Raw genomic sequence first — 17,960 nt, forward strand, 5'->3', positions numbered from 1 at the left:
CTTACCCCACATTAAGTTTGTTTCATCTTCTATATTCCATGTTGCTTCTTTTAACATCTTATTCTTATGTACTTCTACTTTATCCCCTCTTAAATTCCACTACCTAGTCCTTGGGTTTAGAATTCTCCTCCTCCTCTTAGGTTGTCCTTTTATATATAAATCTAAAACAAGGAGCCTGTGTTGTGATGTTAAACACTTTTTGAGGATTAATCTTACAATCTTTGTTGTTAATTGATCTACCTTTCTAGTTAAAACAAATCGATTTGATTCATATTTGTTCCACTTTTAAAGATTATTAAGTGTCCATCCCTCTTTTTAAAATAGGTATTCCTAATTATAAGATTATATGCTACCCAAAATCTAAGATAGCCACCCCGACATCATTTCAATCTCCAAATCCACATCCATGATGTACCATCTCATATCCTCCACTCTTTTTCTACATGCTCATTAAAGTCTCCTCCGATATACACTTTTTCTCCTTCAAGTATCCCTTGCATTAATTCGTCCAAATGTTCCCAAATTTGTATTTTAATATTTTCATCTAGTCCTACTTGGGGATGCATAAGCGCTAACTATATTAACTTCTACATTTCATCCTCATACGAGTTTTACTAATATTATCCTATCTACTTTTCTAATAACGGTTACCAAATCTTCCTTTAAATTCTTATCAATCATTATCCCTACTCCATTTCTATGTCTATCCTTTCTGGTGTAATATAGTTTATATCCTTCAATTTCTCTAGTTTTTGCACCTACCCACTTAGTTTCCTATAGACATAAATATTCTTCTTTCTAATCATATTGTCTACAGTCTACCAACTCCATTCCTTTACCCGTCAAGGTTCCTATATTAGTATATTCCAAGTACCTATTCTAAACCTACTATCACGTGCTAAGTTCTTTAACCACGCTCGTCCAGAAAACGCGGGAACCCTTACCAATTTTTTAACGCATCCGAGCACCGATGCAGCGCCCCTTGCCCATTTTTCGAAACATCCGAAAGCTGCAACACGTCGCTTAAGGGTAATGCCCTAGCATTTACTCATGTATTCACAGGATTCACGTTTATAACATTTTAACAAGCTTAATTGAAGAGTGGGGTTCCTAGCGTTTTATGCAAGCTTGATATCGAGAAAGCTGAAAGCCTATGATCACGTTAATTGGAAGTTTCTTCTTTATCTGCTTCGGAGGATGGGGTTCAGAGATAGGTGGATAAAATGGATAGAAACTTGTATTTCGTCCGTTATGTTCTCTGTGCTCGTGAACGGTTCCCCTGCTTGTTTTTTTGCTAGTTTGCGTGGTTTGAGACAAGGAGACCCATTATCGTCTTTTCTATTCCTTATTGTCATGGAGGGATTGAGCAGATTAATGAGGAAAGCAGAAGATTTGGGTTATTTCAGGGGATTCAGGGTTGGTAGAGATGTCGAACATCAGATGCAGATTTCCCATTTGTTGTTCGCAAATGACACCTTGGTTTTTTGCGATGCCGATGCCTCCTAACTCAAATATTTGAGGTGCATTCTTGTTTGTTTCCAAGCGGTTTCTGGACTTAAGATTAATGTTGGAAAGAGTGTGCTTCTCTCAGTGGGGGATGTTCCAGAAATTTCCTCCTTAGCTGCAGTTCTTGGGTGTGGAGTGACGCTTTTCCTCTTCCTTATTTGGGATTGCCTTTGGGAGTTTCTTCTATGAGAGTGGGGAACTGGGATCGGATGATTAATAGATAACAATTTCTTTCGCGGCCCCCCGGGGGGGGGGGGGGGGGGAGTCACTCTCATTAAGAGTACTCTCTCGTCCCTTCTTACCTACTTTTTATCTTTGTTTCAAATCCCATGCTCTGTTGCTGAAAGGATTGAAAAAATTCAGAGGGATTTTGTATGGGGCAGAAGAGGAGAGGAGTTTAAGTATCATCTTGTTAATTGGGAACAAGTTTGCAAACCGTTGAAATTAAGCGGTCTAGGCATTCGTAAGCTAGTCCCTTTTAATAGAGCTCTTTTGGGAAAGTGGTTATGGAGATTTGGCAAGGAACGCCATTGCCAGTGGCGAAGACTCGTGTCACTTTAGAGAGAAGAGTGGGGGATGGTCCTCCAGTCCAGTCTCTGTTACGAGAAGCGTTGGTGTGTGGAAATTCATTTAGAAGGGTTGGGATGTTTTCTCCTCGCATATTAGATTTAAGGTTTGTGATGGTATGCATATTCGATTTTGGGAGGACTTATGGTGCGGAGATCAGTTGTTGTCTCACTCCTTTCCTAGACTTTACAGTATTGCTGATAATAAGAACGCCTACATAATTCATTGTTATCATCTTGATAGCAGTGGAGTTACGTGGGATGTACGTTTTAGGCGTTCCTTTCAGGATTGGGAGATGGAGGAAGCATGTGTTTTTTTGGATACGATGTATAGACAGAAGGATATTGGCAGAGGGTGTGACGATATTTTGTGGGTCCGGTAACCCATGGTACGTATGGTGTCCGTTCCATGTTCTTGTGTTTGTCAAATTTCATTGGTCACGATTTCCCATGGAAGTCTATTTGGTGTTCTAAAGCTCCTCTTAGAATCGCATTCTTTGTTTGGACTGCCACATTAGGAAAGATTTTGACATTGGATAATCTGAGGAAGAGAGGTAACACCATTGTTAACTGGTGTTGTCTATGTAAAGCAGACGGAGAATCCGTGGATCACATTCATACGCACTGTCATGTGGTGTACGATTGTTGGAATTTCATATTTAGCATGTTTGGCGTTTATTGGGTAATGCCTAAACACTCCTTACAACTGATTAACGCATGGAAACAACGATGCCCAGTTAAAGGTCATGATCGTGATTATTGGAGGATTGTTCCACATTGTGTTTGGTGGTGCCTCTGGCAAGAGAGGAATAACAGAAATTTTGAAGACAAGGAATCGTCTACAGCAAATCTAAAAATTCATATTCTTTGTTCTCTTTTCTGTTATGTAAGAGGAAGAGCATGTTCCTCGATTGATGACTTTTTTTATCTTTTGGATGTTATTGGTCCTTAGGTCCTTTTTTCGGTTTTTTTTTTTTTTTTTTTTTTTTTTTTTTTAAATTAAAATGAAATGTATTAGAAAGCGTTCAAAAGGGGAACGCGTCCCAAGCTGTACAAAAACAAAATAGAACCTATGAACTCAAAGAGCCCAAAAGGTCCACAATATCCTTAAGAGAAGAATAATCTCTCCCCCAACCCCAGCAAAAAAGAGTACAAATAATAGAAAATTTCAGCACCCCAATGGAGGACTCCTTCCATCAAAAGATCTGCTATTCCACTCTTTCCAAAGGCTCCACCATATGCAAAAAGGGGTCACCCTCCAGAAATCTCTCGCCTGAGCCCCCACCCATTGGCCCCTCTAAATATCCAGCAATTCCCGAGAAGTCCGAGGCAGGACCCAATGAATACCAAACAAACCAAAAATGAGACTCCAACAGTCATGGGCCACAAGACAATGCAGCAGAAGGTGATCCACGGACTCCTCATTAATCTTACAAAGATAGCACTGATTAACAATGATATGTCTTCTCTTCCTCAAGTTGTCCAAAGTCAGTATCTTACTCCAAGCTGCAGTCCACACAAAAAAGGCCACCCGAAGAGGCGCCTTAGACAGCCACACCGTCTTCCACAGGAAGGTGGTACCATGAAAACCAGAGAGGCGCACAAAGAAGGACCGGACCTGGAACATCCCCTGTGTAGAAGGCACCCAAATCAAGGAATCTGCCCCAGTGTCCTCCACCTAGGGATGGCAAAATCCCCATACCCGGCGGGTCCCCGCCCTGTTTATGGCGGGTTTGGGGATTCATTTATGTAAATGGGGAGGGGATGTGGATTGTATTTGAAACCCAGGTGGGGGATGGGCGGGGACTGGGGAGGGTAATCCCGCCCCACCCCGCCCCATTTATAGTGCATTTTTACAAAATTGTCCTTACATGTTATAAAATATTATTAAATTACATAACTATATATATAATTTATTCACTTCTGAATGTGAAACCCTAGATCTATTCTCTCGCAGCATAGAGAAAAAACATAGTCGTTGTGCATCAAACATCTGATCATGTTTTAAATTGTTATAATTGTGCTGAAGTTTTATTAAATTATTAAGTTGAAAATATTATAACTGTGTTAATTTTGTTGAAGATGAATTGGAATTTAAAAAATATTATGCGGGGCGGGGCAAGGCGGGGACGGGGGCTAATGTGGCGGGACGAGGCGGGGATGGGGGTAAAAAAATTGACCGGGGATGGGGATGGGAATGGGGAATGAGATCCTCGCCCCACCCCGCCCATTCCATCCCTACCTCCACCTCCTATCTATACAAGAGAGCCAACAAACCAGTGACATTATCCAACTCGCTTGAATCGCACATCCCAAGACAACCTCCCGCTATCAAGGCGATAGCAATCAGCAACCATAGCATGTTTGTCAACAGCAATCCTGAACAGCCTTGGGAACACAAGAGCCAATGGCCTATCCTCGTACCAGGAGTCCTCCCAAAACCGGACATACCTTCCATCCCGAACTCTAAATCTAATATGTTTGGAAAATTCATCCCACCCCTTCCCAATAGCCCTCCACACCCCCACTCCACTAGCAGATCTGACAGGCCTAACTGACCACCCCCCTCTCTCCTCCCCAAAGCGACACGAAATAACTCTTCTCCATAATCTGTCTTTCACTACCGAATCTCCAAAGCCATTTGCCAAGGAGAGCACTGTTGAAAGGGGCCAATCTCCTAATCCCAAGGCCTCCCAACTGAAAAGGGCTGCAAACTTGCTCCCATCTGACAAGATGATACTTAAACTCCTCTCCATGACCCCCCCAAAGGAAGTTTCGTTGAAGCATCTCAAGTCTTCCAACAATAGAGGCTGGAATCCGAAAAAGCGAAAGAAAGTACGTTGGGAGGCTTGACAAAGTACTCTTCACTAACGTAACTTTACCACCCTTGGAGAGATATTGCTTTTTCCAACCAGCTAATCTTCTCTCGACCCGCTCAATCACCGGGTCCAAACTTCCCACCCTCCTGGCCGAGTCCCCCAGCGGCAAACCCAAACTTTGAAAGCTTTTCTAATATACTTCTTACTTATTAAAAATAAATAAAAATTAACAAGTAATGAAAAAGGGGAAAAAAAAAAAAAAAAAAAAGGATGAGGGTTTAAATTAGGGATCTACGCCTAGCCAATAAATGCACGCCTGATTGAACATTCTTGTACTAGGAAATAGCACATATTACTACTGACTAATTTCAACTCAACTGAACAAATCAAAGGTTCACCAATACAGTACCATCAATGATTCAAATCTCATCATCCGTTGGCAACGCTAGTGTATTGTATAAGAATGTTCACTTGGATATCTGGAAATACTCCTTGCTATAAGTAATAAGTAATGTTACTTATCAAAAAAAAAAAAAAGTAATGTTGCTTGCTTAGGGACAAAAAAGGGTGAGTTCTCATCATCTCATGAAAAGTAAATAGAACAGGAGAGTAAGCAAAAAGATGAACAAGGGCAAATCCAGGGACACTAGCAAATGCAACATGTATTTTCCCATCCAATTTGTACCTCACGAATACCCTTTTCCCAGCACTATTTTCGTTTAACAACCAGTAGTATAGTCAGGTTCCCATGTAGGAGCACTCCAAGAAGTTAGCATTCCACTTATTTGGCGTTTTGGTGCTTACAAAAGGATTAATTCCATGTAAGAGTATTTCGCATAGTTAACATTGATATTTCACTTATTCCTTCACTAAAATTTATAGCAATAACGCCAAGGGCTTAGCCAAAGTGATATCTCCTCCACCTCCCACATAGGAGTTTGGTGGTTCAAGCCCCCATTGGGACAGCCGGCTGTCTTATCTACCAAAAAACAAAGGTGGGTTGAGAGTTCCTCAAACTAGGCTGGATGAGTTTAATAGTGTCATCTATGATAGCAGGATGGAAGATCTTCCTATTAATAATGGTGACTCGTCTTGGTGCAACAAGTAAAACCTTCACACTAGGATTAATGCCAAGCTAGACAGAGCTTTGATAAATGATTTGTGGCTCCAACAGCTTAATGACACTAAAGTCTATCTCACAGCTGCTTCACTATCTGATCATTATGGTATGGCAATCAAATGGCATTTTGATTGTTCAGAAGGCCCAAAACCTTTCAAATTTCTCAAAATTTGGTGTCTGCAAGATGATGTGGATAAAGTTGTGGCCAAGGCTTGGGAGGCTGTAGGTTCAGGTAATCCTATACATGTGTTGCAACAGAAATTAAGGGCTGTGAAGGCTGCGGTTAAAGAATGGAACAAGTCTAGGGGTACTGTTTCAGACCAACTCCAAGGAGCCAGGGATGAATTGGACAAAGTTCAAATGGAGATGCTTCAGAATCCAGCCAATCAAGATAGTATTAATAGAGAAAGGGAAGCTAGTGGTAAGCTGCAGCATGTTCTTGATCTTGAAGAAATCATGTGGGCTCAAAAATCCAGGGTTAAATGGATTAAAGAAGGGGATAAATGTACTGCTTTTTTCCATAACATGGTCAAACAATGAAGAGGCTTGAATGCTATTACTCAATTGGAAAATGTCACAGGGGAGTGCTCTGCTGATCCTAAGACTATTAGAGACTGACTGGTTCAATTTTAGTCTGACTTATACAAGCAACAAGGGGATATGCTCTGCAGGATCGTACTCCTCCTAGGAACGTTCTGAGCCAAGAAGTGTGGTAGCTTGGATTGTGCTGTTTCTGCAGAGGAAATCAAGGGTGTGGTTATGAGATTTCATCCAGATGGATTCCCTGCTAGGTTTTTTCAACAGTTTTGGGGAGTGGAAGGACCTGATATTATCAATGTTGTTTCCCACTTCTTTAATACCAACCAGTTCCCTCAAGGTATCAATTCAACCTTTCTAACTCTTATTCCTAAAATGAATCATGGAGACAAGATTTCAAACTATAGGCCTATAGCTTTATGCAATCTAGTATGTAAAATTATATCCAAGATTCTGGCAAACAGATTGAGTGGAGTTCTTCCTAGTCTCATTGGACCTGAGCATTCAACTTTTATCAAGCACAGAAGACTACATGACAATATCTTGTTGGTAACTGACTTGGTTAAGGACTCTGGTAAGAAATATGGGGATCCATCTATGACTTTGAAGGTTGATTTGAAGAAAGCCTATGATTCAGTTGATTGGGGATTTATTCTAAGGAGGCTGCAGGCTCATGGTTTCAGTAAAAAGTGGATTAGCTGGATTACAAAATGCATTTCTACTCCCAAGTTTTTTGTTTTGTGCAATGGGGTACCTGCAGGCTATTTCTCTGCTTCTAGAGGGATTAGACAAGGGCGTCCATTATCTCCTCTGCTATTCTCTTTTGTCACTGAATATTGCAGTACTTTAATGACAAATGCTATTGAGATGGGGACGGTTAAGTTATACAAGGCTGTGACAAAATCAGGGATGCAGATTTCTCATGCATTCTATGCAGATGATCTTCTTATGATGGTTAAAGCTGAGATTCCTTATGCTAAAGCAATTGCTGAAGTGTTCAAGAAGTTCAAGGCTGTCACTGGATTGCAGGTTAATCAAGACAAGAGCTCCATTATTTTTTCTAAGTCAATTAGAGGTAGAAGAAGACTGTCTTCTATTATGCATTTCCAAACAGAAAAATTCCCATTCAAATATCTTGGTCTGCCTCTTTCAAATTACAGTTTAAGGATAGGAGACAACAGGATGTTGTTGGATAAAGTAAATGCTAGATTGGCTTACTGGAATACTATCAACTTGTCCTTAGCAGGGAGAATAAAATTGATTAAATCAGTCCTATATTCCTATTTATATCACTGGCTGTTTGGGTTTAAAGTCCCTTGGGAGGTCAAAATTCAGTTGGAAAAGAGGTTTAAGCAGTTTCTATGGAGTGGCAAGCAAGATGTGAAGAAGATGTCTCAAATTAAATGGAGTCAAGTAACCTTACCTGTGGCTGAGGGGGGTTTTAATATCAGCCTATCAGGAGAATTGAAGATATTGACTGTGCTGCAAAGATGACATTGTGTTGGGATTTTGTGCAGAAGAAAGACAAGCTATGGATTCAGTGGTTAAATGCAATTTATTTAAGTAGATCCTCCTTTTGGACTGTTGTCCCAAAGATTGGTGATTCACCAATTTGGAAACAAATTTTGTTAGTTAGACATCTACCCTTGGAAAATTCAGATTTCAAGATTGGAGATGGTTTGAAGTTTAAGCTGCTGACTAATCCTTGGTGTGGAAATCAATCTTTGATTCAGAAGTTTGGGTTTAAACAGATGGACAGAAATGCTCTTGTGGCTTCCATCATTGATAATGGAATCTGGTATGGTGCATTTTCCTTGAAAGCTGCTTGGAGTGCTTGGAGATCAAAAAGGCAGATTTTGCAATGGAACTGCTTATGTTGGAGATATTGCAGACCTAGGATTGCAGTGTGTCAGCATCATTCTTCATAACAAGAACCTTTCATTTGTGAATGTACAGAAACGTGGACTGACATTAACTCCCATCTGTCACAATTGTTTGGCTAATGCAGAAACAAATGATCATCTCTTCTGCACATGTGAATATGCCAATGCTATTTGGATTGACCTGTTCAGCTTGCTTCAACTGGAACTACCTAGGTTTACTACTGTCATACAGATTGCTGATTGGTTTGTGTTACAAATTGTCATCAAGTCTACCAAGTCCAAGATTTTGAGTGCTTTGTTTTCAGTCACCATATGGAAGATTTGGACTATGCGTAATTCAGCTCTTCATAATGGAATTAAAGATCACCCTTCCTATGCTGTCCAAGCTATTATTTGGGATGTGCTGGCATACCTCAATATTAGATTAGAAGATATTTTAACTGTTTTTTCTTCTTGATGATGTGTTTGGTGTTTTTTAGCATCTACTGGAAATGGGCTTATTCTAGCCTATGAGTTATAAAAGGAGGTATACCTCCTTATGCTTTTGTAATGTCTGTATTTATTTATAAAATCATCCCATTCAGGAAAAAAAAAAATATATATATATATATATATATATTATTGCAATCATAGCCTCACAAGTCACTGTGGTATCTGAACAGATCCATGCGTTCAGACGTTTCATTATTCACAGCAATCCCTTGTTTAACAAACATAAATTTTTGCATTCATTTGATACAGTTTGTTTTTGTTTAATAAGAATGATCAAATTTTCAAACTAAATCCAAGAGACAGTTATGTTTTCATCCTAATAATTGGAAAAGTGCCCAAAGGCGGTGATACAAGAGGTTTTTTGCTTTGTGTAAGGGTTGGCTATTGTAAATTTGTCTTCCAAAATGAAACATTTCAGCACCTCACAACATATCATAATTACTTCATTTAGTTGTAGAAGCTAAGGGGGAAGCCAACTCATAATCATATGCATAAATAAAATCTCTTAAAGAAAATGCATAAAATAGTTAAGGTATAGCTAAATCTGTGGCATACACAGGACATTTTTATAGGAATTTTGTTCTCTTAATTAATTAACAAATGAAAGAGCAAAGGAAACAAATACAAAAGCCAGCATGTACCTGTAAAGTGAGGAAGATGGCGGACTCCATGAGAATTCTAGTGGAAGAAGAATCAATGTTGGAACGAGACGACACACCTATCAAAAATTTGTGGAAGGAACGGAAAGCCACTGCAGTTTCAGTGCTCCAAGGAGGCAACCATTTGAAAGCAGATACTGAGACGAGACCATCTTTGAAGAGCTTCACTGCAGATAATCCAGAACCTGTGTCCTGATCCAATGCACTGTTTGCATCTGCCAATCTAGAGTTATCAAGCAAAATTGAACAATAGGCAAGCAAGTCAAGTTTCAACGACTTCAACGCAAGGGAATCAAATACTGTTGGGTAAAAGCTCAAGCTCATTTGGATTATTGCTTTCTTTTTTCTTACATCTCTATTTGATAGTAATCCAATGAAACCAACCAGCCAGTGAAGCGATAGCAATTGAAAAACCAAATGATGCTGGGATTCTCTTGATATTAGCACAAGACGGTGCGCAACTTCACGTTCTTGCCCATCAAACGCATCCAAGTATTGTGAATACATCAATAAAAAAGCATGGCATAGCAGCGGATCATACGAATAAAGAAGGCCAGAGAACTGTACCTTCAACAACGATGCCTGCAACTCCAAAACCACTGCAACCGGCATTATCATGGACATGAACTCCATCAACCCAGCAGGAGTCAAACACTGCAGCCATTCAAGCAAGAAAGCCATAGCCCTCCTCAGCTCCTTATAACTGGAACCTGAAATCTCCTTATTCAACCCACCACCGTCACCAATCAAAAATTGGGGAACATTGAATGGAACCAAAGGGACGGACGTGTTGAGTATGGAAACATTCACCTTCGACATCACTATACTGTGAATTACACCAGACAGCAATAGAACATAGCTCTGGAAGGCATGCGTCCGCTCGCTTTGGCACAGTCCCCAGAAATGCCCCGCGATTTCGGAAAGCAAGCAAGGGCAAGCTCTCTCTAGCTCTCGTAAGCACTCACAGGCCACCGCCCTGGTCTGTCGGTCCATCCCGTGATTTGGCCGATTTATAACTGTCAACAACAATTCCGTCAAGCTCTCCAGATGGCGTACATAAAGCACCTCATCATCAACAATTGCATTTCCAATGAATATTGCGGTTGCCGAAACCATCATTTGCTCTTTGAGAGAGTATGTGACAGAGACATTGTCAATTGGAGCTTGGACTAGCACGCGGAGGGTCTCGACAAGCCGATTCAAGGCTTGTTCGGCCTCTTCCGCTCGGAAGGGTAAGTCTGAGAAAGACTCCTCCAGGAAAACGATGAGATGGAGTTTGAGATTCAGAGGGAAGTCCTTTCTGAGAAGTGACGAAAGAGAGAGCTCGAGGAGAGAGACACCCGTGTAGTGTGCGACGGTCCATCTCTCGTGACGTGCACCTCCGTACTGGAAATCGTCGATGAGAGCCTCCCATTCTTGGGGTGACAAAGGTTTCAGTGGTGACGGCTTCTCCATCAGCTTTCTAATTTTTCATGAAGCTTCCTTAATCATAAATCTTCATCGATATTCAATAACAGCAACTTTATACTAATCATAAATCTTCATTGATATTCAATAACAGCAACATAATAGAGTTATAGAGTTATGCAGGACAACTAATTTTTGTTTTCGAAATTTACATTGCTCCTAGAGTTCTAGCCCGTTAGGAGCAATTTTGGAAAAAGAGAAAAAGAAATCCAACCCTAAACAGGAGAAGTCGAAAACTTTTTACGGATTTGGGGCTAACAAATTATTATTATTTTTATTTAATTTTTAAATCAGAAAGGCAACTACTATTACCCTTTCGCTAAGGAAAAGAAAATAACACCCAACTCAGGTTTACAAATTTACTCTCCATTACCCCCTTTTTCTTTTCTTGTGTTTTTTGTTTAACCTTGACAATAAACCAGGGCAGAGACTTAGAAAATTTGGTTTGGGGTAATTTATAAATCATTTGTAATATTTTTTTATAGCATTAATCTTATCTAAGTCACATATATCGGGCGGAAGCCGACAGCAAATTCAATCGGAGGCGGAAGCCGACAGCAAATTCGAGTGTGGAAGTGTGAAAGTCGCAAAATTTAAGTCACAGAATAAGAACGGGAGCGACAATGCGTGTGAAGCGGGAGTATTTGAAACGTGAGAATTGCACATATTGAGAAAAATTGTGTGATTTCGATTCTTATTGATATATTGAGAAAATACAATCTAGAAAATATGAAAAAACAAATTAAAAAAATAAGAATAATAATAACAATAATAATAATAATTGAGAGGAAGCCATAAGATAAAAAAAGAGGTAAAGGGAAAAAAACATTGTTCAACATTTGTTTCAATTTTTAAAACATAGTTCAAGAGTTAAATTAATTACTTTGTTTCCACTTCACAAAAATGCATCAGTGTTACCTTGATGAAATATTAAGAGAAAAATGTAACACTTTAACTATATAAAATTTCACAAACAGAGCAAAACACTATAACTTGGTACATAGGATATGAGGTCATTTTTGAAGGATTTGTGTCCATACCATTGAGGATCACATGATTTGTTGAGTGAGTGTGATGTTCGTTTTATGGATATTATTTTATGTTTTGAGGTCTTTTGTAGAGGAATGTATTGAAATGATCGATTTTGGATATGGTCTGTATCATGGAATTTTCTCGTTTAAGTTCATGGCTCAACGTGGTTTTGAGTAGGGGTGTAACTTGGGTTGGGCAACCTAAACCCAACCCGAGCCCGCCCGATTTTTCGTGAATTTGGACAATTATTTTTACAAATAGTGTTGGGTCTGGGTTGAAAAATCTCAACCCAAATTTAATTAGGGTTAGGCTTGGATTGAGGTACTAACAACCCGAACAAACCAGAACCCGAATTCTAATATTATTTTCATATATATATTTAATTTTAAATACATTATATATAATATTTAAACTTCGATTACCTTTTTTCTTTTCAACTTCATTTGTTAAATCTCAACTTATTGTATGTTAAGATTTAAGAAAATTAATTTTTTTAAAATTTGTTTGTAATTTATTAAAAATTTATAAAATGTCTTTAAATTTTTTTTTTATTATTTAAGAGTAATTTAATCTAAAACTAATACAAGATTATATTAAATTTTTGGTGCGAACATTAGCTATAAAGTAACTCAAATTCACCCCAATTTTTAACATGGAATTTAAGCCCGAATTTAAAAGTAGAAGGATGGGTTGGGCTCGGATTGAGTAGTTAAGGTTGAAGATATGGTTGGGTTGAGCTTGGATTTAGCATTTCATATGGTGGGTTAGGCTCAAGTTATACCTCAAACCCGCCCAATCCGCCCGAGTTGCAACCTTAGTTTTGAGGGACCGTGACCATAATTATTACTTAATTGAATGATTACGAGGGTTAGAGTTATGTAGAATAGTATATTGAGGTTCTTGTTTTGGTTTGGCATACCAGTTGCAATCTTGAAAGATTCGAATTATGATTGTTGTTTAATGGATGAACGGTTTCCTGTTTCGTAGAGAGATATGTGACATATTTTTTTGTTGATATTCTTGACATGATGATTGTGTTTGAAATATTGTCGAGGTTTTGATATAATGATCGAGCAATAATGAGTCTTTAAGGTCACTCTGAGGCTTTGATGTGTGACATTCGGTTGGTGACTGTGTGAGAGTGACATTTGGAAATTTAGATCTGAGGACTAGAACGATATGATAATTAAGGTTGGATTGATATGGAAAGAAATGGCTTGCAGGCATTTCTTCTTGGATCAATTCCGTTTTAATAGAGTCAAGGATCAATGATTGTTTCATTCGAGTAATGATTGTGAGAGTAAGGGGTTGAGTGTCGTGATGGTTTGATTTAAATGGTTCTCTTTTGGAGAAGGTTGTGTTTTCATGGATTTGGGTTTTTTATTAAGGATATTGATAAACGCTGAATATTGCATATTCGAACCCTTAAACGTGCATAAGTTAATGTCTTAGTGATGCTTTTATCTCTGTTCTTATGTTTGTTTTCATTTATTTACTTCTTGTAGGTCTTTACCCAAAAATGTGGACAATTCAATGTATTTAGAGCTTATGGTGATGTTTTCGATGCTTAAGGAGATGTTCTGGGCCTTTTGTGTCAATTTGGGACTCAATCGGGCAAATTTGCAAGAATTTAGGCCCCAGAGCTCGAGCACAACTTTTTGTACTCGAACACAAATCAAAAAATCAGAAGAAAAAAAACCTAAGTGTTGGATGAAAAGACGCTTCAAAAATTTCAAAGAAAAAAAAAAGGCTAAATATGGAAACAGAGCTCGAGCACAAGCATTTATTGTGATACCCCTCGATTTCGAAACACGGGTTGATCAAGTTCGCGCACAAAACCGAGGGATATCAAATAATTAATAATAGACAAGCACGGAATACAAAAGGATACATAAAGAATAAATAAATAAAGTTGAAAGGAAATAATAAATAAATAATTTAAATCCTCCAAATGAAATCCAATAATAATAATAACCTCTGATACCAATAATCCTCTAGAATACAACTCGGGAATCCATACTATGTGGACCTCTAATCAATTCCCAACTAAAAATAAATAATAATAAAAATTGTCTAAACTGAATACTAATCATAAAATAGAATCCTACGTAGATAATCGGGAGACTGATGATGACTGATCTCTACTCTGCACAAACAAGGTCTACACTTACTATTGACGATGACCTGAAAAATAAATGGTGGGTTAGGCTCACAAATAAGTCATTTCTACTACACCTCATAGAGACCTAAAGAACGAATACGTCATAGTCAACTCATGCAATCGCTACATAGTCAATATATACATATAGATACTCTCACTGGACTACAGGGTTGAACACATAATCCTCTATATCCAGCTATGCATCCCCAAGGCAATATACGTTTCCTAACCACTGATCCTAAGATCTCAAGCTCATATTGTGGCACATATCCATATATATAAATCTATATCATATCCAAAGCATAAAATAAACTATTTGACATAGTCTTTCAATGTCATGTCATCCACATATGAATCTATGACCTGACACGAAGAATGAGACTAAGCATATTAGTCAGATCATCTATAATATGCCAACATATCCTAACAATGGTGCATAAATCCAATAAATGATGCAAGCATATAAGTACATCAAATAAACCAGAAATAAACATGTTAATAATCATACAAATATCCATTGCATTTATTTAAGCATTATAAACACCAATTAAACAACTTGTAAGTCATTTAAATTCCATTATGTGTCAATCCTTAGCATATTAATGTATTTTATGCATTTTGAAAATTTTCCAAATCCATTTAGCCCATTTAAATTAATTAAAATAGGCTACAATAATTTCTGGGAACCCATAACGTAAATCCCAAGTCTCACCCTAACTAAGCCAACTTCTTCTCAGAAGAAGTTAACTCAGTTTCTAACTGAGTCGACTCATTCTCAAACGAGTTGACTTCTTCTCCAATCAAGTCGACTAAGTTCCAACTGAGTCGACTTCTTCAGCAATTGAATCGACTTTGTTGGAACTAAGTTGACTCGCTCCTGTTGCGAGTCGTCTCCAACTAAGTCGACTTCTTCAGCAATTAAATCAATTTAGTTGGAACTAAGTTGATTCGCTCCTACTGCGAGTCGTTTTCTCCATCTCCGGCCATTGTAATTCGCATGTAACTCCTCCGTTAAGGGTCCTAACCATCCATCATTCTACCAAACACCAATAGCTGACAATCCTCTACCTTTGCAACGTCCTGTCCAACAGTAACTTGACCTCAAGTTTATGCTTGATCTTTGTAGAAGAGTAGCAGGTAGATCAGACAACACTCCTCAAATGTCTAAACCCTTTCAAAGTATGATCACTTTTACTTCTGTTCTTCAATATCTGAATTTGATATAAAAGTAGATCTGCTTTATTCTGATCGATGTAGATGCAACTGTATGATCATGATCAAGATTTGAACAACACAACTCTAAAATCACTATGTGAATATGTGTGTGTTCTAGAAAGACTAACAAAAAAATCTCTAAGACTTTCTGAAACAATAATCTTCCTAAGGCTTTTAAGAATAATAAATTGATAGTGCAGAAGCCATTCATAAACCTAGATGACTAACAAGGTTTATATAGAGTTTAGAATGTCCTAATCCCTCTGAAAATATAGAAAAATTTGTGCATAGGACATGGTACGCTTATAAAAGAACTAAGAAAGAAATTAGGAAAAGGAAACTGAAACTGAACTGTGGACAAGACTTCTTGAACCGGTTCAAGATTGGACGATTTAATTTCGAGGCCAATCTTGAGCCCTTGAACCGATTCAAGGAGGCTAAACCGGTTTAAGCCCTGTAGACTGGAATCTTCGGGCCAGTTTTGGTAAAAACCCTATTTTGGAAACCTCTGAAAATTATACCAAATATGGAATATGTCATAACCTCTTTAGAATTCTTCCTAATATGTTGTTCTTACTTTTTTCTTCGAATGTTCTTCAATTATGGCAACTTCGAAAAACTTTCCAATTCTGCAGTTGCTGTCGATTCCAATATAGTAACTTTGAATTACAACTCGACAATGACTTATTTTGTTTATGATAATTGCCAATTATAAAATAATATCTCACAAAAATCAAGCTTAAACAACAAATCATGCATCAAATCTCAAGATAATATAAATCAAGAACATATACATATATAGACATATAACCTCTGTTTTAATTCGATTTAAGTATGCAACCATGTTTATTAATCTTGTTTAATCATCCTAAAGCTGTCCTAGACATGCATTGAATCCTAGGTCAAAGAACAGGAGTAGAACATAGAACTTGCCTTAAGATTTCGAATTGAAAACCTTGAAACTCCTTATTCTCCGGCCAAATTCCTCAACGTCAGCAGCCTCTATTGCCGTCATCCTCCTCTGTAGGTTTGGTCCTATCCCCACACATAGCCCTAGCCTCTTCCTTCTTTGTTCAACCTTACTTTTATTGACCAAATCTCATCCTTCTCTCTCTGCGTTCTCTCATTTCTCTCTGTCTGTAACTCTTTGTTTTCTGCCTCTATATTACTCACGTAAATCCTTCTACAGACCCATAATATATGTATATATAGACTATACTATATCCCTAATCCTAATCCATCTATACCTTTGCCTTAAAGATTAAGAAAATGAAAATAAATATAGTAATTATATGATTACCATACTCTGATACATGACATACATATATATATATGTATACACACATATACACATAAATTTATATATATATACACATAAATATATATATATATATATTTAACTCCTCGCTTATATATAATAATAATAATAATAACTAATACACATGTGTCATAATCCTTACCCCTCTAGGCTTCCTATATAAGTAGTCCACGAGGGAGCACCTTCTACCATGATTCTTGAGTTGTCGTAGAAGGAGAAAAGGTCAGGAACACCCAGAGGAGCAAAACCCTTATTTTTATTTTCAATTTAAGACACTTCAAGTTTTGGGTGAAATTTGGATTTGAAGGCAGCCATATGAGACTTTTTTGTTCTCCTCGTCATCCTCTTGTGCCCTCCGAAGTTGTAGATCAATAGGAGCAATTTCATTTTGGTGATTATTGAGGTTTTCATCCTAATTGAGGCAGGGGTGTATTGTGTTTATAACTTAGGAGTTCTTGGGGTTTTATCAGCATGATGTGAGTTATACATGCATATATGTGTGTGGGTTAGACTAGAGTGAAATATTATTGGATAAATTGTATATTATTGATGCCAAAGTGTTTTAAGTAATGAAATTCATGTATAGGTTGTTTAATGAGTTCATTACATTGGTTATATGTGGTAGTGTTGATGATTGTGACTATATATATATAGGGCTGATCACAGATCGGATCAGTTCGGTTTAGGGGTAAAGTTCAATCCAATCTGGTCCCTACGGATTGGTGAAATTTGAAACCGAACCGATCCATAAGGACCTTCAATCCGAACCAAACTGATCCGTGAAATAACAAATCGGATCGGTCTGGTTTCCACAGATTGGGCTTTTCAAACAACCCAATATTATTACACTTTATGGCCGTTAAAATCTTAAATTAGTAATTAAAAACCTATAATGACTAATGACTTTGGTAACCTAGGGTTAACTTAAAATTTAAAATAATGAATAAAAAAATAGAAATACAGTACATATATATATAGTAATATATATATAATATTAATATATAATTAAGGTAATGAATCAGATCGGTTCGGTTAACAGATCAAATTGGTTTTTTCATGGCCCAATTCATTAACCGAACCGCGAATAGCGGATTACTATTTTTTTATATTATCACCGAACCATGAGATCTGAAAACCGAACTACATAGATCGGATTGGTTCAGACTAGATTGACAGATTATTTGT

General features: G+C 37.8%; 1 protein-coding gene across 1 annotated transcript in view; it reads right to left on the minus strand.

The window, feature by feature from the left end:
• Positions 1–11,277, minus strand: part of LOC132302403 (uncharacterized) — a 30,153-nt gene extending 18,876 nt beyond the window's left edge. Inside the window, exon 1 of the mRNA XM_059799237.1 lies at positions 9,565–11,277. Within this exon, the coding sequence (XP_059655220.1) occupies positions 9,565–11,037 (1,473 nt within the window). The 5' untranslated portion in view covers positions 11,038–11,277. The remainder of the gene's footprint in view (positions 1–9,564) is intronic.
• Positions 11,278–17,960: the final 6,683 nt, after the last annotated feature.

This window comes from Cornus florida, unplaced genomic scaffold (assembly GCF_030987335.1).
Source record: "Cornus florida cultivar Cherokee Brave unplaced genomic scaffold, ASM3098733v1 CherokeeBrave_3.0.0_Hap2_Chr04, whole genome shotgun sequence".
NCBI lineage: Eukaryota > Viridiplantae > Streptophyta > Magnoliopsida > Cornales > Cornaceae > Cornus > Cornus florida.